General features: G+C 43.3%; 1 protein-coding gene across 1 annotated transcript in view; it reads right to left on the bottom strand.

Annotated features, from left to right (window-relative positions):
• Positions 1 to 336: 336 nt before the first annotated feature.
• TMX3 (thioredoxin related transmembrane protein 3) overlaps positions 337 to 24,127 on the bottom strand; it is a 110,856-nt gene continuing 87,065 nt past the window's right edge. The window contains exons 11-16 of the mRNA XM_073678964.1: positions 14,074 to 14,131; positions 8,429 to 8,482; positions 6,064 to 6,120; positions 5,243 to 5,372; positions 4,022 to 4,090; positions 337 to 1,045 (exon numbers count right to left, since the gene is read on the bottom strand). Of these exons, the coding sequence (XP_073535065.1) occupies positions 782 to 1,045; positions 4,022 to 4,090; positions 5,243 to 5,372; positions 6,064 to 6,120; positions 8,429 to 8,482; positions 14,074 to 14,131 (632 nt within the window). The 3' untranslated portion in view covers positions 337 to 781. The remainder of the gene's footprint in view (positions 1,046 to 4,021; positions 4,091 to 5,242; positions 5,373 to 6,063; positions 6,121 to 8,428; positions 8,483 to 14,073; positions 14,132 to 24,127) is intronic.

Here is a 24,127-nt window from a genome sequence, read left to right as displayed (position 1 = left end):
GTCTACATTTCCAGGGTCTTAAAATTGGATTGTTCTAGTAAATCTGCCACAGTGGCTCAGAGTGATTTGCACTGAAACAGAATTTACAATTAATGGAATTGAAAACAAAATCACAGTATAATAACCCATACCAACAGGGCTCATCAGCAAAAATAGACACCTGATCAAACTAGGACAACACTTGTGCTCTCTACCCTTCTCTACGCCGAGGGTAGATAAGTGTTGCTACAAGGCAACTAAATCAAACATATATACATTAAAAATAACTGTTTAACATCCTCAGGTTCTTTTGCGTCACCAATTTAGTTGCAACAAAAATACATCTCAACTCTGCAATATTTATTACTGCTTTAATTGGCTTTATTCTAAGTGCACAAGGCCTCACACTTTCACCATTGTAAAAAAAAGAAACAAAAACAAAACAAAAACATATACTGCTTAATCTCAGTAGCCTGTAAAAAGTAAAAAACAATCAATTATTAGCATTACTCCTAAGATGAAGGAAGAACACTTCAGAGTTTGAGCTGAATTTAAAAATAAACCATTTGGAGGACAGAGGTTTAATAAAAGCTCCAGAGGTGTCTCTTCTATTTTCAAAGCCTTTTTAATAAATTCTAAAACGCATGAGAAATAGTCTTGATGAAGTCGCATGCCAAGAACCAGTGAAGCAGTTCTTTTAGATTTTCTAGACTTTCTTTTTTTTTTAATAAAGCTGTGTCAGTGGTTGAATTTAATAAATAAGTTTCTTTTTGAATCCTAGTTAATCCAATTTTCATAAAAGTTAATCTTTCTTCTTTTCCGTAATATCCTTTTCTTCTTGGTCTTCATCCGTCACCTCTGAAGAGTTCTCTCTAGTTTTGTCCTCGTCTTGTTCCTCGTCGCTGCCCTCATCTGACACATTTGGATCAATTACATCCCTTCTGGTCATTTCCTCGGAGCCGTCATCTGAGTCGGCCGTGCAGATTCCATAACACATTATGCTGATGACACCCAGTGGCAGGCCGAAGAGGAAGCAGCCGAGCAGAGGAGAACTCTTAAATACAGACTGGAAACACAGAGAAGGATTACAGATGCTTCACACCTAATAGAGGTCACAATGGCATCACACACCATTTTCTTACATTCGTTATAAAAAGTAAAGATCTATACGAACACTTTAATGTTAAATCAGTCTATATTATGGTTAATATGAATAAAACTGAAATCATCATCTTCCCACCATCTCGCTCAACCCCCCCATCTAACCTATCTATCAAAGTCAATGGTTGCCCACTCTCCCCAGTCTCGCAAGCTCGCTGCCTCAGGGTAACCCTTGGCTCTGATCTCTCCTTCAAACCTCATATCCAAGCCCTTTCCACTTCCTGCCGACTCCAGCTCTAAATTATTTCCCGGATCCGCATATTCCTCAACCATGAATCTGCAAAAACCCTAGTGCACACCCTCAATCTCTCACCTCGACTACTGCAACCTCCTGTTCTGTGGCCTCCCTTCTAGCACTCTCGTACCCCTCCAATCTATCCTAAACTCTGCTGCCCGACTAATCCACCTGTCCCCCCACTATTCCCCAGCCTCTGCTCTCTGTCAATCACTTCACTGGCTCCCCACTGCCCAGAGACTTCAATTCAAAACCCTAACCACGACAGGCATACAAAGCCATCCACAACCTGTCTCCTCCATACATCTGTGATCTAGTCTCCCGGTACTTACCTACACGCAACCTCCGATCCTCACAAGATCTCCTGCTCTACTCCCCTCTTATCTCTTCTTCCCACAATCGCATACAAGATTTCTCCTGTGCATCCCCCCTACTCTGGAACTCTCTACCCCAACATATCAGACTCTCGCCTACCGTGGAAACCATCAAAAGGAACCTGATGACCCACCTCTTCCGACAAGCATACAACCTGCAGTAACCCTCGCTCCACCATACCGCTGCACGACCAGCTCTACCCTCACCTACTGTATCCTCACCCATCCCTTGTAGATTGTGAGCCCTCGCGGGCAGGGTCCTCTCCCATTCTGTACCAGTCGCTGACTCGTTTTTTGTTCAAATCATTGTACTTCTAGTCTGCTACGTATACCCCTTTTAAACATGTAAAGTGCCATGGAATTAATGGCGCTATAATAAATAATAATAATTATATCAGTGATTGATAGAAGACAAGTCATATAAGTAGAGATAAGCAATTCCATTTACGCTGCCCTTGTCCGGCATCCAGCCCGGTCCTCCATTACAGCTGGTCTTCACCTCTGGCACTTATCACATCCATCAATGTGATGACATCACATGAGGTTTGGCTACTAGGCCTCAAGCAAATCATGAAGTGCCTTGCACCTAACATTAGATATACGGATGCAGAGTGGTGCTGATAAATCCGCGCTCCACCAGTGAAAACGAAGACAGGTACAGCAGTGTGGATAACTGTACTTTATCGTAACAATAAGCTAACAGACAACGCGTTTCAGGGACATACCCGTCCGCTTCCTCAGGTCATAGCTCACACAACAGCAGATCCCGACGTATGTTTCGCCTGCCTGGCTTTTAAAAGTGCAGACAGGCAGGCGAAACATACGTCGGCTATTAGCTTATTCTTACAATAAAGTACAGTTATCCACACTGCTGTACCTGTCTTCGTTTTCACCGGTGGAGTGCGGATTTATCAGCACCACTCTGCATCCGTATATCTGATGTCTTCATATGCTTTCGATATCTTGTGCTGCCTGCAGCCCCCGGTCTACTTCATTGTTGCGCAGATCATCACTGATCCAGGTGAGCAACTTTCATTGCATACCTATATTGTTTTATTGGGTAATGGCGCTATTGCGCTTCCTCTCTTTTACTTATTTGCACCTAACATTGTGAGGCCTAGTAGGCATTAGAGGCTACCAAGTTCCAGGAACAAAAATGCCATGCGCAGTGAAGACCAGCTGCCATAACTAAACTGCAATATACCTAAACACATGGATGTGTCCATCTTTGTTTTTTTTACTGGATTGTATAAAAAGGCTATACATCCTACACCTCGGGACAGGTTTAGAAACAAGTTCAAGAACACACTCAAATGCCTTTATATAAAGTTGTTGAAAGAGCAATAACTTACAGGTGTTTTCAGGAAATAGCTTATTTTTTGGGTGCAATGGCTTGCCCTCGCTGAATATAAGCTAAGCAGTTATTCACCATCCTCAGAGACACCTTTACGGGACTGTTCTAGTCTTTGTAGACAGGCTGTAGTTATGACGCCACGAATACAGTGAATGTGACCGCTGCAGCTAGTCTCTGGACTCAGAAGCTCGTGCCACCACCGAAGAAATTGATGGGGGCAACACAGTGGCTCAGTGGTTAGAACTACGGCTTTGCAGCACTGGGGTCCTGGGTTCAAAAACCACTGAGTACAACATCTGCAAGGAGTTTGTATGGGTTCCCTACCAGGCTCCAAAGACATACTGATAGGGAATTTAGATTCAGGGTAGCGTTAATAACCAATGGGCACAGAGTATGGTTATTAACAGAAGAGGTTGTTTTATTTCAAAGAGTTTAAGCCATATGGACATAAATTAAAAAAATATTCCATGAGAAACCCTTTAAAAGGACTCTGAGCACAAAATGCTCAAACTAAGTACTGTCGCTCGGTGCACAAAGGTGTGGCCAATCATTTAACTATACTTTTCCACCTTCTTGTTTTCCCTCAATCTCCCACCCCCCCCATCTTTGGTTGACAGATCTGGCTTCATAGAACCAATGAAAGGTGGAGATAGATGGAAAACAAACGGGTGGGAAGATGTAGTTAAATGTTTGGCCCCGCCGTGATGCATTGAGCGCCAATACTTGGTTTAACCAATCATTCTGGCTGACAGAGGCCCTTTAACTACAGTGTTTCTTCCAGATTTGTATTGCATTTTACGCATTTCTGAATAAACTAACCAAAAGGTTTCTCCAACAGACAAGCCTATTAGATAATAAAATTGTTCTTCAACTCCTATGTATAAACCTGCATAAACCCCAGTACACATTTTTACTTACTACTACGGTAGACTTGGCATCATAAGCAACTCTTTTGATGCGTTGCAGAATTCCATCACCACCTTGAGCCTGAAATGAAAAAAAAATATATTGGTATCAATCTGTAATCTTTCTTTCTGCACAGTACTGTAATAGTAACTGCAAAAAAGCATAGATGACTACATTTTTTTGCTACCATTTTAGGCTTAATCAGATGGAAGGAATAAAAGATGGAAGTTTTAAACCCTTCTTTGATGCCTTAGATCCTTGGACATTGCCCAATACAACAAGTTTACAAAAAGGTACGGTGCTCTTCAATTCCTTCGGGATGGGGCCATTTTTCATTTTTGCATTTTGTTTTTTTCCCCCAAGAGCCATACTTTTTATTTTTTTGTCAACATAGGCATATGAGGGATTGTGTCACCATTTTCTGAGAGGTTTTTTATTTTTCTATCGATGGAGCTGTGTGAGGGCTTGTTTTTGGTGAAGCGATCTTTCGTTTTATAGATACCATTCTGGGCTACATAGAACCCTCCGTTGTGGCACATGATAGCTGATTAAAGCAGCCATCATCTGCAGGGCAAGATGAGGAGTTGATACTTTTTTTTTTTACTTTCACAATGTTAATCACCAATTTAATAATAGGTATGCAGAATATTTTCTAATACATCTTCTGATGGTTATGAGGATACCAAATATGTGGGAATAATTATACTAAATCTGGTTACATAAAGTACACACATACATGTTTTGTATCTTTGTTTGCCCTCTCTTAATATATATTTAACTTTTTTTGGAATTGATATCCCCCCCCCCCCCATTGTAATATGCAGGCATATTTTTTAGACTTGTACATTGTGCCTCTGAGTACAACTATGCACTGGCACATCCTAATATATACTGCAGGTCCCTAGCCCTCTCCATGGAGAGGACACCATCATGGGGGACCCTCCCTTGTACAGTGCAGTGACCAGGATTCATCAGTACTGTACTACAGTCTTTGTGATCAGCTTGAGAAATGACAGGTAAAGGAACCTTAACCGCCCAACTATTCATTACATATGTTTTTTTTTTTTTTTTTTTTTATAAAAGATAATAACATTTGACCATTTATTATTTTAAGCCGATTAGTACAAGAAACGCCATGGCATCATCGTACATTTTTAGAAGCATGAATCTTCATGGATATTTTATCAGAAACGACCTTTTAGGAATGCGAGAGGGATATGTATAGCAGCTCACCTCTGCTGTTCCATCCAGAATGCTGTTAATGAACTGAATCAGGTCTTCGGTATTTTCAATTTTCTTGTTCGGAAGAAAATACTGTTGATTGGAAGTGTTGAGTACGACAATGGTGGGCACCTGGACCTCACTGCAAAAGGAGACAAGCAAATACAATAAGCCATTGTGACGCTGCAAGTGGTATCATTCTAAGCACACATGGTAGGACATGACCTACCAGCCACACGGACGCCAATTCCAGTTTTAATCAAGCAAAATTTCATATTGGATCTGAAGCTATCAGAGGCTATATGGCCTACAATGTCAGTATATACATATGGACAATCTTGTGTTATTGCTATTTTAATAACTAATACAAACCACAACTTATGTCTTCTTTTCTAGAAATTTAAAGTGTTATCAATATATTTTTAACCTCTTCACGACATCCTGTCGGGGGGTAATCACCCTCTTCTTCAAGCATCGAGAAGGTGAAGATTACCTCCGAAATGTCGTTCTGTTCCTCCTTGCAGTGTCTCAGGATGTAGGAGTTTCTCCTGTGGATCTACAACAATGTCCGTCTAAGGCAGCAGTATGCATTGAAAGTGAACTACTTTTTTGTAGATATGCTTCCTGGACTGTATTCTTGCATTTTATTGGATAAAAATATTTCTATTTGAAGAATACGTTTGTCGAGTGTTTCAATTTATTTGGGATTTTAGAGTGTGGGACCACTCTGACGCACCGATTTGGACTTGCTGATTTTTTTTTCTTTTTTTTTTTTACACCCACTTCCAGTGTTATCATAAGGGAAACATAAAATCAACATTGAAGGAACTTACTCCATAAGCAGACTGTTAATGTAATCGTTGCCATCCATGTGTCCAAACTGAAAGTCTCTATAGAGAAAATGTATAAAATAAAAATAAATAAAAAACAACAAACTTGCAAGATACATGTCAGATTATCAGTGAACTTTTTACTAAATTTGGCTTTCAGCATTTTTATTTTTGTCGTATCAGTCATAACCTTTTAATTTTTATGTTAAAGTAACAGTATTCATTTTTAGAAATATGTATGACTAGGCCATGTATTAGATGAATAGTTTTTGTGCACATGTGTGTGCGTATTTGCATGTGACAAGAGGTTTTTGTAACACAATGTTATTTGTGATCCCGGCTATTGCAGCAGAGCGAGAGTGGTGTATGATGCAGATTCAGCGCCTGAGCCAGTCCCATCACGTGTGGCACTTGGTGCATACTCTTAGCAATAGCGCCATAAATCTATATGGCGGGTGGCACCAAGGGATATTCTCCCCCCAAGAAAGACAAAATGATCGCCAAACAAGTCCTCAGTCTCTGACCTTCCATCAGGATCCTCCCGTGGAGGCTGCCGTATTGCGGAACCTAAACACACTCATTAGTGACCAGCCATACAGCGTGGGCAGTAGCTCCTAGGAACCCCACAGTGACCAGGCCATCTGTTTCCCTACACATTTGCAGGCTTGTCTATGCTGATGGGCAGTCAGAGACCAGATGAGGCTGTGTACAACTAGCAGGAGCCTCTGTTCCTGACACTATGGATGCTGGCAACCTTGTCTTGTCCTTGACAGTAAGTCTACACGTAAGGAGCAGCAGATGCAGGAAGAGACAGAACCTAAAGAACTTGACAAGACGAGGACTGCATGGCAGGACGATTTCAATTAACCCCTTTGGGACGCATATTGCATTTTCTTTCAGTTTGTTTTATTTTGGGGAGTTCAGTTTTTATAGTGCTTACCGTGTAGTATAAGTGACATGCTACCTGTATTCTTAAGGTCAGAACGACTTCAAAGATACTAAATGTAAATAGTTTTTCACAATAACATCACCTAAATTCTTATGCGTGTCTCAGCACATTCTGTTAACTTTGTTTTTGATGGTTGTAAATGTTACATAATAAATGATCATTTATTGTACAACTCAATGTATAAATACAGTAAAATTACATTTGGGTCTTAAGTCCCCCATACACATTGGACAAATATCTGCTGAATCCGCCAATATCGACGGTCTCGGCTGATAATCTAATGCAGTGTTCCCCAACTCTGATCCTCAAGAACCACCATCAGGTCATGTTCTCAGGATTCCGTTAGTATTGCCAGGTGATAATTGCATAACCTGTACAGGCAAGAATTCTATCACCTGTGCAATACTAAGGAAATCCTGAAAACATGACCTGTTGGTGGTTCTTGAGGACTGGAATTAGTGAACACTGGTCTAATGTGTATGGAGGCCCTAGACATATGATTGTAGGAGAGTTAAGGATCCAAGTGTCATCAGTTTTTCTCGTACTTGGGGAAAAAAAAAACCAACCTTTCTTCACCTTCTCCTTTCCGACAGTCCATGACAGTATGATGTCATTTGAGTGGAGTCCGATTTTTTTCACGGCCTTATAGGCTTGTACTGACGATTTTGATCTGACCTTCGGATTAAAAATCGTACAAGGTCTCCCATGGAGGTCTCCCGTGGACCGCAAAAAATCATGGACATGTGAATGGCTGCACAGACCATTACAGGTATGAGTGCTATCCTAAGTAACTTTTAACGGTCACAAGCTCTCAATACAAGACTGACAGCCTTGTTCTGGCTGCCATATACTTCCTGTCTGCCCATCAAAGACTAAGTGATCTGGCAGGTCACAACTAGAAGACAACTGGAGCAGCGCTGAGAACAGCAGAAGATGGTGGCTAGTGAGAATTTTACTACAGGAGGGTAACATGCACTCTGGCAGTGAGAATAGAAAAAATGCCAGAGTGGTGCTTTAAAGTGTAGTTTTGTTTGTTAACAATCAGAATTGGATAATTAAAAAGATTCTTGAATACCACGGGTCATACAAAGCAGTTTCCTATATTGCGAGCTTTATTCAAAATGGTGTAATGTGGCTGTGATGAATTACGGCCTCAAGTCCCGCCCAGACTGTCTACTGACTCAACCCATCGACATCATAAATCTCTATGAAACTGTTAGTTCAAACAGTTAGATCCAAGCTCGGCTGGGACTAGAGGCCATAATACAGAGGAAGGCCTTATTACACCCACCTGAATAGGGTTAATGCGTCTGTACAGAATAGCCAGCGGATCCAGAGCGTTTTTAATACTGACAGAGAAGGAAACCCAAATGGAAGACCACAACGATAACTCGGCACACAAACACAATCAGCACATACCGGTGAAAATTATCTCTGTAGTCTCTTGCTACTTCCTGAACAATAGACTTCAATCTATAAAAGAAAGGAATATGGAACAAACACAGCATAAATTAATTAAGGTCCACACTGTGACTTCATTCAGCTAACAAAAAATCCCCTGAAAACATTAATTATTATATATTAAAAAAGACCCCAAAAATAAACAAACACATTTCATATGTACTAAAAAGCAAACTTACTTCAATAAAAAGTAATATATTAGATGATTTGTAAATGAGAAGGAAAAATTGGTGGATTATTCCGCGCTGCTGGAGAAATGATGAGAAACTGGTCTGATGAAAAAAACGGTTTCTCATCATTTCGCCAGCAGCGCGGAATAATCCACCAATTTTTCCTTCTCATTTGCATCTGGTCTGGTGACTCGTGGATCTACAGCTGCTGATTACTCACAAACTGTTGTGTTATACAACTATACCAGGTTAGCATATCCTATGTTCAATATTATATTGTTGGATAAGACCCTATTTACGCTTATTTGCTTCCCAGCTCTCCCACAATGGACGCGGAGGTTGGCACCCTATCTATCGTTATTTAAGGTGTTGTAAAAGGCTGAGTCTAGACTTTCTGCTGGATATCCCCTCAGTATGAACCCTCCTTTGAGGGCATTAGCTTGAGTCCAAAATTCATTAACTCTAGAGCAATTTCTCCTAATCTGGAGATATTGCCCCTTCGGTATACCTCTTTTTAAGGGGAGGGGATGATGACTTTCCCATTTTAACAGGTTATTGGTGGCTGTTGGTTTTCTATACTGGTGCATTTCACTAAATTAGAATATCATCAAAAAGTTATTTCAGTTCTTCAATACAAAAAGTGAAACTCATTATACAGAGTCATTACAGAGTGATCTACTTCAAGTATTTATTTCTGTTAATGTTGATGATTATGGCTTACAGCCAATGAAATCACAAAAGTCATTATCTCAGTAAATTAGAATAATTAACAAAAAACACCTGCAAAGGCTTCCTAAGTGTTTAAAAAGGTCCCTTACTCTGTTTCAGTAGGCCCCACAATCATGGGGAAGACTGCCGACGTGACTGATGTCCAGAAGGCAGTCATTGACACACTCCACAAGGTCCCAGAGTTCCAATTTTCATTTGGAAATCAAGGTCCCAGAGTCTGGAGGAAGAGTGGAGAGGCCACAATCCAAGCTGCTTGAGGTCTAGTGTGAAGTTTCCACAGTCAGTGATGGTTTGGGGAGCCATGTCCTCTGCTGGTGTAGGTCCACGGTGATTTATCAAGACCAAAGTCAGCGCAGCCGTCTACCAGGAAATTTTAGAGCACTTCATGCTTCCCTCTGCCGACAAGCTTTTTGGAGATGGAAATTTCATTCTACAGCAGGACTTGGCACCTGTCCACACTGCCAATACCTGGTTTACAAACAACAGTATCACTGTGCTTGATTGGCCAGCAAATTCGCCTGACCTTAACCCCATAGATGGGGTATTGTCAAGAGGAAGATGAGAGACACCAGGCCCAACAATGCAGACGAGCTGAAGGCTGCTATCAAAGCAACCTGGGCTTCCATAACACCTCAGCAGTGCCACAGGCTGATCGCCTCCATGCCACACCTCATTGATGCAGTAATTGATTCAAAAGGAGCCCCGACCAAGTATTGAGTGCATTTACTGAACATACATTTCAGTAAGCCAACATTTCGGATTTTAAAATCATTTTTCAAGCTGTTATAAAGTATTCTAATTTACTGAGATAATGACTTTTGTGTTTTCATTGGCTGTAAGCCATAATCATCAACAGAAATAAACACTTGAAATAGATCACTCTGTTTGTAATGACTCTATATAATATATGAGTTTCACTTTTTGTATTTAAGAACTGAAATAAATTAACTTTTTGATGATATTCTAATTTAGTGAGATGCACTTGTATGCATGTGTTATTAGGTTTCATGGTTAATTTCTCTTGATATCATCCAGGGAGATTAGCTCTATACTATCTATCTCTGAGGCAAGTCTCAAGCCACTCCATGAGTTTACCCAACCCCAATTTCTACCCATGAACACTCAGGCATGTCGAAAAACCTGTTCTTGACTACTATATGGTTCAAAATAAAAATATCTTGAGATTTATGGGAAAAACTTGTGAATGGTTAAACCGGTTATGTCTGTACTTTATGACACAATCATGTTGCAAGAGAATTCCTTCCCTTTAAGAGAAACCAAACTGAAAACAGCAAGATACATTTACAACTTTCTCCATATGTCGAGTCTCTTTCTGCAAAGGAATAAGAAATTGTTTAAGGCCAGAATGGAAACCATCAGTAAAATCAAGAATTGCACATTTTCTCTAGAAGTAAAACCTTTTAAAGATAAGTGTTGAGCCACATGACCCTTTATCTCATGTCATGTTCCGGATGGGAGAGGCAGGATTTTGGGACGGAGAAGGCTCGACTTAACCTCGTGGCATAGCTTTCACCAATGAGAAAACAGAGCAGAATTTCCAATGCATATACAGTGGGGAAAATAAGTATTTGATACACTGCCGATTTTGAAAGTTTTCCCACCTACAAAGAATGGAGAGGTCTGTCATTTTTATCATAGGCACATTTCAACTGCGAGAGAATCTAAAAATAAAATCCAGAAAATCACATTGTATGATTTTTATAGAATTAATTTGCATTTTATTGCATTGATACAATAGAAAAACAGAACTTAATATTTGGTACAGAAACGTTTGTTTGCAATTACAGAGGTCAGATGTTTCCTGTAGTTCTTGACTAGGTTAGCACACACGGCAGCAGGGATTTTGGCCCACTCCTCCATACAGATCTTCCCGGTTTTGGGGCGGTCGCTCGCAATATTGAGTTTCAGCTGCAGCCAAAGATTTTCTATATGGTTCAGGTCTGGAGACCGGCTAGGCCAATCCAGGACCATGAAATGCTTCTTACGGAGCCACTCCTTGGTTGCCCTGGCTGTGTGTTTCAGGTCATTATCATGCTGGAAGACCCAGCCACGACCCATCTTCAATGCTATTTTTGAAGGAAAGAAGTTGTTGGCCAAAATCTCGCGATACATGCCCCCATCCATCCTCTCTTCAATACAGTGCAGTCGTCCTGTCTTCTTTGCAGAAAGCACCCTTAAAAGTATGATGCTTCAGGGCTGGGTGTTCCTAGGGTTGTACTCATCTTTCTTCTTCCAAACATGGATAGTGGAGTGGATACCAAAAAGTTCTATTTTGGTCTCATCTGACCACATGACCTTCTCCCATGCCTCCTCCGGATCATCCAGATGGTCACTGGTGAACTTCAAACGGGCCTGGACATGTGCTGGCATGAGCAGGGGGACACTGAATGCCCGGCAGGATTTTAATTCATGACGACCTAGTGTGTTACTAACGGTAATGTTTGGGACTATGGTCCCAGCTCTCTTCAGGACATTGACCAGGTCCCTCCTGTGTAGTTCTGTGCTGATTCCTGACCTTTCTCAAAATCATCCTTACCCCACGAGGCAAGATCTTACACTGAGCCCCAGAACGAGGAAGATAGACAATCATCTTGTGTTTCTTCCATTTTCTAATAATTGTGCCAACAGTTCTCACCAAGCTGCTTGCCTACTGTCCTTTAGCCCATCCCAGCCTTGTGTAGGTCTACAACTTTTTCCCTGGTGTCCTTAGACAGCTCTTTGGTCTTGACCATGGTGGAGAGGTTGTAGTGTGATTGATTTTATTTTCAGATTCTGTCTCTCACAGTTGAAGTGTACCTACGATAACAATTGCAGACCTCTCCATTCTTTGTAGGTGGGAAAACTTGCAAAATCGGCAGAGTATCAAATATTTATATTCCCTACTATATATTAGCAAATTGGCTACGTTCCGATTTCCCACATATTTTTAAAAACTATGTATAAAGCGGCCAATCCCCTTAAAGGGATGTTCCCATGATCTTAAACCAGCCAGCTGATTTCTTGATTGCTTAGGGGGCGGATGATCCTGCTTGACTTACAGCTCGGAGCGGACCTAAACTGTTCACTACTGATGCTGCCATAAGAGGCGGCTTTGCCTCTACAGCATCAGTAGCCCAGTGGCAATGAAGGATGAGGAGCTAACTGAGCGCCAGCAATCCCAGACGGCTTCAAAGCAGAGTTTACAACAGTTAAGCAATGGCCATGTAGGGCCACCCTAGTGGCTAGTCCTCTAGGCACAGAGCTCTAAACATTAACAATAAAATTTGCAATATCGGGGGAACGAAGCAAAATGTTAATATACAGAAAATTACAAAAAAGTGTTTGTATTTACAAGAGCCATCCAACAATAGCCATCCATGCAGATGGTAACAACCCTTCAAATAGATTACAGCGTGATAGTTTGCTTCATTACATATTGGAACTTTGATTATTATCCCTTCCAAACTTATTTTGCTAATTTTCTATCCCCAATTTCAAGATTCAGAACTGTTTATTTTTGTGTTGACACAGCCATGTGAAGGAATGTTTATGCAGTGTGAATAGTACTTTTTGACATTATTTAATACATTTCATGCCATGCAATGTACTGAAGAAGAAAAAATTCTTTGTGGATAGAATTAAAAAAAAAAAAAAAAAAAAAGTTGTCCACAATACTGACATTATTATCTGGGTTTTGTTTTTATGATGTAAAAATGACAAGTTAAGGGGAGTGAGTCAGCCCAAATGGACAGTATAGACCTAAGCACAGGCTTCAAGGGGACATGGCCCAATAAAAATTGTATTTTTAGCGTTCTAATCTCTACCTCTATGTGACTGCAGTCTTGTGAATCCTCAGTGTGCGCTGTCAGGATACTCCGGTGCTGGGGGTGGGCAGTCGTATGACCACAAGTATGCGATTTGCCTACATACGGTCATGTGCTGACTAGACGTGCGCAGCCTCACTTAATACAAGTGAAGGGAGTGAGGGCGGCATGTCTAGTCAGAATGTGTCCGGAAGTCTGAAAATCGCATACTTGCGGTCACTCCCGGCATCAGAAAATCCTGACAGTGTGCACTGAGAGAATTCACAAGTCTGCAGTCACACAGAGTGACTGCAGACTTAAGCCCAAGCCTGGACAACCCCTATAATAACTAAGCCTTATAACTGCTTAGATGTTCCAGCCATTATGACCAAAGGATGTAGGAGGTTACAATTACAGGAACTGGATTAATATCTAATTCCAGCAGAGGCAGGTGAGTGTCGATGGAGTGGGCTAAACTTTAAGTGCACTCTATACAACTGCTTTTGACTTACGTTGTACATATACAGTGGCGGTCAGGATGGGGTTTACAAACCAACTGACCACTCAATGCAAGTATCGGCTATAAATATATACTACACTGTTTGAATCTTGATGCGTTACTAAGCTGCTGGGTGTATTAAATTAGGCAAACAAGAATAAAAAAAAAATGAAATAAGTAGTAGCTAACCTACTTCCTTTTCATTTCCAGCCAGGAACATATTTTTTAATTTGCGGCTTATGAACCAAACTGTTTATTTTTTAACCCAAGTAGATAAAAAAATAACAACAACAAAAAAACAACATCCCTCCCAATCCTACCCCTACCTCCCCCCTTCAAACAAAAGGGAAAGAATGACAAATGAGAAATGCATTATACCAAGCAGTAATTGAATGTTCTTACCGGGTATGCTCTAATGAATTATTTTTGTCATCAATAACTGCAACAGCCACAAGTTTTCCTAAAAAAAAACAAAAACAAAAAAAAAACACACTGTGTACTATATAATATATATACATAAGCAGAAATATATGTGCACACATACAGTCATGGCCAAAAGTGTTGGCACCCTTGAAATTGTTCCTGAAAATTAAGCATTTCTCGCAGAAAATGAATGCAATTACACATGTTCTAAAGGTGACTAACAATTTTGTACGGCCTATTTTTGGGGTTGTGTGTGAAATTATGTCCAATTTGCCTTTTTTTCAGTTTTTTTTTTGTGTTCCAATAAACACATAGGAAATAAACGTGTATAACAAAACATGTGCAATTGTAATAATTTTCTGCGAGAAACGCGTAACTTTCAGGAACAATTTCAAGGGTGCCAACACTTTTGGCCATGACTGTATACAAATTACCGCATTTTTCGGACTATAAGACACTTCCTCCCCCAAAATTTTGGAAGAAAACGGGGGGGTGGGGTGAGTCTTATGGTCCGAATGTAGCTTACCAGGGAGTTGCGATGGTGGTGGAGCGGGATCGCAGGAAGCAGGGTTCCTTGGCTCCCTCCCTCAGGAATCCGGCGACGGCAGCAGAAGCTGTGAGATAGTGCGGGGACGGTGTTGGTGGTCCGGCAGAGAGGTTTTTCCGGTGGTCATCTTCCTGAAGCCGTGATCTACAGGGAAATGGCGGCCCGAGCCACGCATGAGCAGACTGGGAACTTGGCGGCCATTTTCCTGAGGCCCATGGCTTCAGGAGGATTGCAGTCGAGATCCCAGTCTGCACATGCATCGGCTCAGGCGGCCATTTTCCTGTAGATCACGGCTTCAGTAAGATGACCGCGGCCGCCGGAAAAGCAGCGCATGCCGCTCTGCCTGACCACCGACAGTCAGCCACCAGCCCCGGACAGCTTGTCTTGCCGCAGCTGGGTTCCTGAGGGAGGGACCCTGCTTCCTTCGATCCCGCTCGACCACCATCGCAACTCCCCACTGCTGTGCACCCCTTCTCCCACCCAGGGTCCGCAGCATTCCTCCACTTCCACTGGCTTCCTGAGGAACCCTCCCTCCTGTGACCCCTACTCCACCACCCCCCAGGTAAGATACCTATTTGGACTATAAGATGGACTCCCATCTTATAAAAATATTTTCCACCCCAAAAATTTTATACACAAACACACACGCATATACAGTGAAGGAAATAATTATTTGATCCCTTGCTGTTTTTGTAAGTTTGCCCACTGACAAAGACATGAACAGTCTATAACTTTAAGGGTAGGTTAATTTTAACATTGAGAGATAGAATATCCAAAAAAAGACAAGAAAATCACATTGTATTAATTAGATAAATTTATTTGCATTTTGCAGTGAGAAATAAGTATTTGATCCCTCTGGCAAACACTTAATACTTGGTGGCAAAACCCTTGTTGGCAAGCACAGCAGTCAGACGTTTTTTGTAGCTGATGATGAGGTTTGCGCACATGTCAGGAGTAGTGTTGAGCGATACCTTCCGATATCAGGAAATATCGTATCGGATTGGATCGGGCCGATACCCAAAAAGTATCGGATATCGCCGATTCCGATACCGGAAACCAATGCAAGTCAATGGGACACAAATATCGGAATGAAAATAAACCCTTTCTTTCCTTGTAGGTTAATTCTACATGAAGTAAAACAACTAAGAATAATGTAGAATGACATGAAAAGCCGGCAATTCATCAGCGGCATTCACCGGTACCCGACAATTTACAACAGAAAGAATAGAGCTTCACACATAGATTAGATAGATAGAAACATGTCAGTCACATATATATGAAGTACAGTGGCAGTGTTGCTTACTGTACTTGTCATTTAGTGTAAAGGATTTATTAAAAAAAATATTAGTGTTTTCGTGCACCGTCTCTTTAAAAAAGCCGGCCGGCAATTCAGCATCTGTACCCGACAATTTATAACAGACAGAATAGAGCTTCACACATAGATTAGATAGATAGAAACATGTCAGTCACATATATAAGAAGTACAGTGACAGTGTTGCTTACAGAACTTGTCATTTAGTGTAAAGGATTTATTTAAAAAAATAATAGTGTTTTCATGCACCGTCTCTTTAAGAAAGCCGGCCGGCAATTCAGCATCTGTACCCGACAATTTAGAATAGAAGGAATAGAGAATCACACATAGATTAGATAGATAGAAACATGTCAGCCACATATATAAGAAGTACAGTGACAGTGTTGCTTACTGTACTTGTCATTTAGTGTAAAGGATTTATTAAAAAAAATATTAGTGTTTTCGTGCACCGTCTCTTTAAAAAAGCCGGCCGGCAATTCAGCATCTGTACCCGACAATTTATAACAGACAGAATAGAGCTTCACACATAGATTAGATAGATAGAAACATGTCAGTCACATATATAAGAAGTACAGTGACAGTGTTGCTTACAGAACTTGTCATTTAGTGTAAAGGATTTATTTAAAAAAATAATAGTGTTTTCATGCACCGTCTCTTTAAGAAAGCCGGCCGGCAATTCAGCATCTGTACCCGACAATTTAGAATAGAAGGAATAGAGAATCACACATAGATTAGATAGATAGAAACATGTCAGTCACATATATATGAAGTACAGTGATAGTGTTGATTACTGTACTTGTCATTTAGTGTTAAAATAAAGGATTTATTTAAAAAAAAATTGGCGTGGGGTTCCCCTTAATTTTAGGCTCTAGCGGAGGTTAAGCAGACAGCTGGGGCAAATGTTTGAAGCCTGGGAAGGGGGTAATACCCACGGAGCTTCCCAGGCTACTAATATCAGCCCCCAGCTGAATACCTAGCCTTTACTAGCTATTAAAATGGGGGACCCCCCCAAAAAAATGACGTGGGGTCCCCCCTAATTTAATAGCTAGCACAGGCTAGGCAGACAGCTGGGGGCTGATATTAATAGCCCAGGAAGGGTGCCATGAATATTGGCCCCCTCCCAGGCTAGAAACACCAGCCGTCAGCCGCCCCAGAAATGGCGCATCCATAGGATGCGCCAATTCTGGCACTTAGCCTCGCTCTTCCACGCTGCCCTGGTGCGGTGGCAGGGGGTAATAGGGTTGGGGTTGATGTCAGCTTATAATGCCAGCTGACATCAAGCCCAGGTTAGTAATGGAGAGGCGTCTATAAGACACCCCCATTACTAACCCCATAGTCAAAGTTAAAAGAAAACACAAACACCCAGAATAAAGTCCTTTAATTGAAATAAAGACACAATTCTTTATTGTTCTAAATTAAACCATACTTACCATCACGCCCATTCCAGCTGAAGCCAACGATCTCCTGCAATAAAAGAAAAATAATAAAGCAACCTCATCCTTACCTTTCGATGGTTCCCAGGACAGCTCCAGCTCTGCTACATCGAGATGACAGGCTGGACCGCAGCAGAAAGCTGCCATCCAGCCTGTCATCCCGCAGACACTGAGAAGCGCAGGCATGCTTGCGCTCCTCAGTGTCTCTCTGTGACGTCATCCAGATGAGCCGAGTTCATGTCCAATGAACTCAGCTCACCTCATGCACGTCACTGACAGCGTGGGAAAATTCTCCTGCACTCAGCGCTTCAGCGTGAGAATTCTCCCACGCTGTCAGTGACATACATGAGGTGAGGTCATGTCCAATGAACTCAGCTCACCTCATGCACGTCACTGACAGCGTGGGAAAATTCTCACGCTGAAGTGCTGAGTGCAGGAGAATTTTCCCACGCTGTCAGTGACGTACATGAAGTGAGCGGAGTTCATTGGACATGACCTCGGCTCATCTGGATGCCGTCACAGCCAGACACTGAGGAGTGGAAGTATGCCTGCGCTTCTCAGTGTCTGCGGGATGACAGGATGGATGGCAGCGTTCTGCTGCGGTCCAGCCTGTCATCTCGATGTAGCAGAGCTGAAGCTGTCCTGGGAACCATGGAAAGGTAAGGATGAGGTTGCTTTATTATTTTACTTTTATTGCAGGAGATCGTTGGCTTCAGCTGGAATGGGCGTGGTGGTAAGTATGGTTTAATTTAGAACAATAAAGAATTGTGTGTTTATTTCAATTAAAGGACTTTTTTCTGGGTGTTGTGTTTTTTTAAATACTTTACTAGAAATTCATGGTGGTCATGTCTAATATTGGCGTGACCCCATGAATTTTGGGCTTAGGGCCAGCTGATAATGCCAAGCTGGCCTTAACCCCTTTATTACCCAGTGAGCCACCGCACCAGGGCCCTGGATGAGTTGGGTACAGCGCCAGAAGATGGCGCTTCTATGAACGCGCCATTTTCTGGGGCGGCTGCGGACTGCAATTTGCAGCGGGGGTGGCCCAGAAAGCTTGGGTCTCCCTGCGCTGCGGATTCCAGCCCCCAGCTGCCTAGTTGTATCTGGCTGGGCACAAAAATAGGGCGAAGCCCCACGCATTTTTTTTTTAAATTATTTCATGAAATTCATGGAATAATTAAGAAAAAAAGGGCTTCCCTATATTGTTGTGTCCAACCAGGTACAAATAGGCAGCTGGTGGTTGGGGGCAGCCTGTTCCTGCCTGCTGTACCTGGCTGGACACAAATATAGGGCGAAGCCCCACGTCAATTTTTTTTAAAATAAGTCCTTTATTTTAACACTAAATGACATTTGAGGAGTTAATAAAGATGCAGTCCCTAAATTATTATTTATTTTTTAATTAATTTTTCCCAAAACTTTTGACGTGGGCTTCGCCATATTTTTGTATGCCAGCCAGGTACAGCATCCAGCTTCTATGAACGCGCCATTTTCCGGGGTGGCTGCGCACTGCAATTTTCAGCGGGGGGAGGAGGGGGGCAGAAAGCTTGGGCCTCCCTGCGCTGCAGATTCCATCCCCCAGCTGCCTAGTTGTACCTGGCTGGACACAAAAATAGGGAGAAGCTTCACGTATTTTTTTTTTTTAATTATTTCATGAAATTCATGAAATAATTAAGAAAAAAAGGGCTTCCCTATATTGTTGTGTCCAACCAGGTACAAATAGGCAGCTGGTGGTTGGGGGCAGCCCGTTCCTGCCTGCTGTACCTGGCTGGACACAAATATAGTGCGAAGCCCCATGTCAATTTTTTTTAAATCATTTCAGGAAATTCATGAAATAATTTAAAAAAATTGATGTGGGGCTTCGCCCTATATTTGTGTCCAGTCAGGTACAGCAGGCAGGAACGGGCTGCCCCCAACCACCAGCTGCCTATTTGTACCTAGCCGGACACAACAATATAGGGAAGCCCTTTTTTTCTGAATTATTCCATGAATTTCATGAATTTAAAAAAAAAAAAACGTGGAGCTTCGCCCTATTTTTGTGTCCAGCCAGGTACAACTAGGCAGCTGGGGGCTGGAATCTGCAGCGCAGGGAGGCCCAAGCTTTCTGGGCCCCACCCGCTGCAAATTGCAGTCCGCAGCCGCCCCGGAAAATGGCGCGTTCATAGAAGCGCCATCTTCTGGCGCTGTACCCAACTCATCCAGGGCCCTGATGCGGTGGCTCACTGGGTAATAAAGGGGTTAAGGCCAGCTTGGCATTATCAGCTGGCCCTAAGCCCGAAATTCATGGGGTCACGCCAATATTAGACATGACCACCATGAATTTCTAGTAAAGTATTTAAAAAAAACACAAACACCCAGAAAAAAGTCCTTTAATTGAAATAAACACACAATTCTTTATTGTTCTAAATTAAACCATACTTACCATCACGCCCATTCCAGCTGAAGCCAACGATCTCCTGCAATAAAAGAAAAATAATAAAGCAACCTCATCCTTACCTTTCCATGGCTCCCACGACGGCTCCAGCTCTGCTACATCGAGATGACAGGCTGGACCGCAGCAGAACGCTGCCATCCAGCCTGTCATCCCGCAGACACTGAGAAGCGCAGGCATACTTCCACTCCTCAGTGTCTGGCTGTGACGGCATCCAGATGAGCCGACAATGAACTCGGCTCACCTCATGTACGTCACTGACAGCGTGGGAGAATTCTCCTGCACTCAGCGCTTCAGCGTGAGAATTTTCCCACGCTGTCAGTGACGTGCATGAGGTGAGGTCATGTCCCATGAACTCGGCGCACCTCATGCACGTCACTGACAGCGTGGGAGAATTCTCACGCTGAAGCGCTGAGTGCAGGAGAATTTTCCCACGCTGTCAGTGACGTGCATGAGGTGAGCTGAGTTCATTGGACATGACCTCGGCTCATCTGGATGACGTCACAGAAAGACACTGAGGAGCGCAAGCATGCCTGCGCTTCTCAGTGTCCGCGGGATGACAGGCTGGATGGCAGCGTTCTGCTGCGGTCCAGCCTGTCATCTCGATGTAGCAGAGCTGAAGCTGTCCTGGGAACCATGGAAAGGTAAGGATGAGGTTGCTTTATTATTTTACTTTTATTGCAGGAGATCGTTGGCTTCAGCTGGAATGGGTGTGGCGGTAAGTATGGTTTAATTTAGAACAATAAAGAATTGTGTCTTTATTTCAATTAAAGGACTTTTTTCTGGGTGTTTGTGTTTTTTTTAAATACTTTACTAGAAATTCATGGCGGTCATGTCTAATATTGGCGTGACCCCATGAATTTCGGGCTTAGGGCCAGCTGATAATGCCAAGCTGGCCTTAACCCCTTTATTACCCAGTGAGCCACCGCACCAGGGCCCTGGATGAGTTGGGTACAGCGCCAGAAGATGGCGCTTCTATGAACGCGCCATTTTCCGGGGCGGCTGCGGACTGCAATTTGCAGCGGGTGGGACCCAGAAAGCTTGGGTCTCCCTGCGCTGCAGATTCCAGCCCCCAGCTGCCTAGTTGTACCTGGCTGGACACAAAAATAGGGCGAAGCGCCACACATTTTTTTTTTTAATTATTTCATGAAATTCATGGAATAATTAAGAAAAAAAGGGCTTCCCTATATTGTTGTGTCCGGCTAGGTACAAATAGGCAGCTGGTGGTTGGGGGCAGCCCGTTCCTGCCTGCTGTACCTGGCTGGACACAATTATAGGGCGAAGCCCCACATAATTTTTTTTTAATTATTTCATGAATTTCCTGAAATAATTAAAAAAAAATTGACGTGGGGCTTCACACTATATTTGTGTCCAGCCAGGTACAGCAGGCAGGAACGGGCTGCCCCCAACCACCAGCTGCCTATTTGTACCTAGCCGGACACAACAATATAGGGAAGCCCTTTTTTTCTTAATTATTCCATGAATTTCATGAAATAATTAAAAAAAAAAAAACGTGGAGCTTCTCCCTATTTTTGTGTCCAGCCAGGTACAACTAGGCAGCTGGGGGATGGAATCTGCAGCGCAGGGAGGCCCAAGCTTTTTGCCCTCCCCCCCCCCGCTGAAAATTGCAGTCCGCGGCCGCCCCGGAAAATGGCGCGTTCATAGAAGCTGGATGCTGTACCTGGCTGGCATACAAAAATATGGCGAAGCCCACGTCAAAAGTTTTGGGAAAAATTTATTAAAAAATAAATAATAATTTAGGGACTGCATCTTTATTAAGTCCTCAAATGTCATTTAGTGTTAAAATAAAGGATTTATTTAAAAAAAAAATGGCGTGGGATCCCCCATAATTTTAGTCTCTAGCGGAGGTTAAGCAGACGGCTGGGGCAGATGTTTGAAGCCTGGGAAGGGGGTAAAACCCACGGAGCTTCCCAGGCTACTAATATCAGCCCCCAGCTGAATACCTAGCCTTTACTAGCTATTAAAATGGGGGACCCCCCAAAAAAAAATGACGTGGGGTCCCCTCTATTTTAATAGCTAGCAAAGGCTAGGCAGACAGCTGGGGGCTGATATTAATAGCTCAGGAAGGGTGCCATGAATATTGGCCCCCTCCCAGGCTAGAAACACCAGCCGTCAGCCGCCCCAGAAATGGCGCATCCATAGGATGCGCCAATTCTGGCACTTAGCCTCGCTCTTCCACGCTGCCCTGGTGCGGTGGCAGGGGGTAATAGTGGTGGGGTTCATGTCAGCGCCAGCTGCCATGAAGCCCAGGTTAGTAATGATGGCCGTCTATATGACACCCCCATTACTAACCTACAAAGTGTTAAAAAGAAAAAACACACTACACCCAGAAAAAAATAATTTATTTGAAATAAAACACCATTTTATTTAATTCTTAGTTTACTAAAAAAAAAATAGTTACCTGTCCACGTTCCTGCGCTGATCTCCCATGCACAGCTGTCACATCTGGAGATGGTGACAGCTGTGCATGGCTGCTGTAAGCTCACGCTGCCGGGAACACGTCCGCTCCCGGCAGCGGGAGCCACTGACTGAGGTCACCGGAGTGCATTCAGGCAGCGCAGCTCCGGAGACCTCCTTTACGGCAGTGCTGTACCGTGGGAATTTCTCACGATACAGCAGTGCCGTAAAGGAGCTAACCGGAGCAGCGCTGCCTGAACTCCGGTGAACCCTTACGGCCCCGTCATTCTAGCGGCGGCAGCGGTTCAGAGCGGTCACATTCTATGTGGCTGCTCTGAACTGGAGATCTTCGTGGGACACTCGTGGACTACTACGGAGGGGTAAGGATAAGGTTGTGGTTTATTATTTTATATTTTATTACAGGAGATCGATGGCTTCGGGGAATTAGGTGTCTTGGTGAGTATAGGTGTAGTTTTTTATTTTTTACTTTATTTTAGGTGGCGATCGGCGGGGACAGGTAATGTATGAACTAATTTCTTTTAGGTAACCACTGGCCACCAATGACATGTATCTAACATTTATTGGGGACACAGTAGGGCAATTTAAATAGCAGGATCAGGCTGATGGGAACTACTGCTCCCATCGAGCTGATCCTGCTGGCAGGAGTGGACGGGGGACAGACATAGGCCGATGGGAGTAGTAGTGTCACATCGGCCTATGTCTGCCCGCACACACACCCGCACACACACACCCCGCACACACACCCGCACACACACCCCGCACACACACCCCGCACACACACCCCGCACACACACCCCGCACACACACACCCCGCACACACACCCCGCACACACACCCCGCACACACACCCCGCACACACACCCCGCACACACACACACCCCGCACACACTAATCATGACGGGTCCGGGAGGTGAGGCTGACCTGTGCGGCCGTGGGAAAGTTGATGTGAGTTCATGCAGTCAAGCATGAACTCACATGAACCCTCTGAGGGCACCGCGGCTACTTCAAATGAACAGCTGATCGGCATCACCTGATACCTCAGCTGTTCATTTGAAATAACCGGCGGGAAAGCGCAGCACAGAACGGGAAAGCCGGCGGTGAAGTCTTTTCACTGCCGGCTTCCCCGCCCGGGTCCTTCGCTCCTTGGTGCTGCGCTCCCCGCCCGGTCCTAATTTACGATCGGGATGGGAGGTGGCGAGGGGAGCGGAGGATCGGGGTGGGAGGCTGCGGGGAAGCAGTATGGGGCTGTGTGATTGTTTAAAAGCCGGCGGCTTTTTACCGCCCGCCGGCTTTTAAACAATCAGGAGAATTCTCCCACGCTGGGATGGCATTCTGATGACAAGCTGGATCGCAGCTGAGCGCTGCCATCCAGCTTGTCATCCTTCAGAGACACTGCAGAGCGCAGGCATTATGGGAACTTCCGATTCCGGTATTCGATATTATAAAAGTATCGGAATTAAGTATCGGAATTCCGATACAGTGAATATCGGCCGATACCCGATATTTCAGTATCGGAATGCTCAACACTAGTCAGGAGGAATTTTGGTCCACTCCTCTTTGCAGATCATCTCGAAATCATTCAGATTTTGAGGCTGTTGCTTGGCAACTCGGAGCTTCAACTCCCTCCATAAGTTTTCTATGGGATTAAGATCTGGAGACTTGCTAGGCAAATCCATGTCCTTAACCCTGCTGTTCTGTTCGGGTCTACTATACACTTATAATGTTCTGGTCATTTTTGACCGGACCAATTAAAGTCTTGATTTTTAGCCAATTTAAGTGTTTTATTTGAATACCTGTTGCGTTATTATACTGTATGTGAACATGGTTGTTCATAGACAAATGAAATAAAAAAGGTAATTTTTATTTTTTTGGAT

This window comes from Phyllobates terribilis, unplaced genomic scaffold, assembly GCF_046119375.1.
Source record: "Phyllobates terribilis strain yellow unplaced genomic scaffold, ASM4611937v1 Scaffold_4__5_contigs__length_816908805, whole genome shotgun sequence".
NCBI lineage: Eukaryota > Metazoa > Chordata > Amphibia > Anura > Dendrobatidae > Phyllobates > Phyllobates terribilis.
Note: the sequence above shows the minus strand (reverse complement) of the source record. Positions and strands in the feature narration are given on the sequence as shown.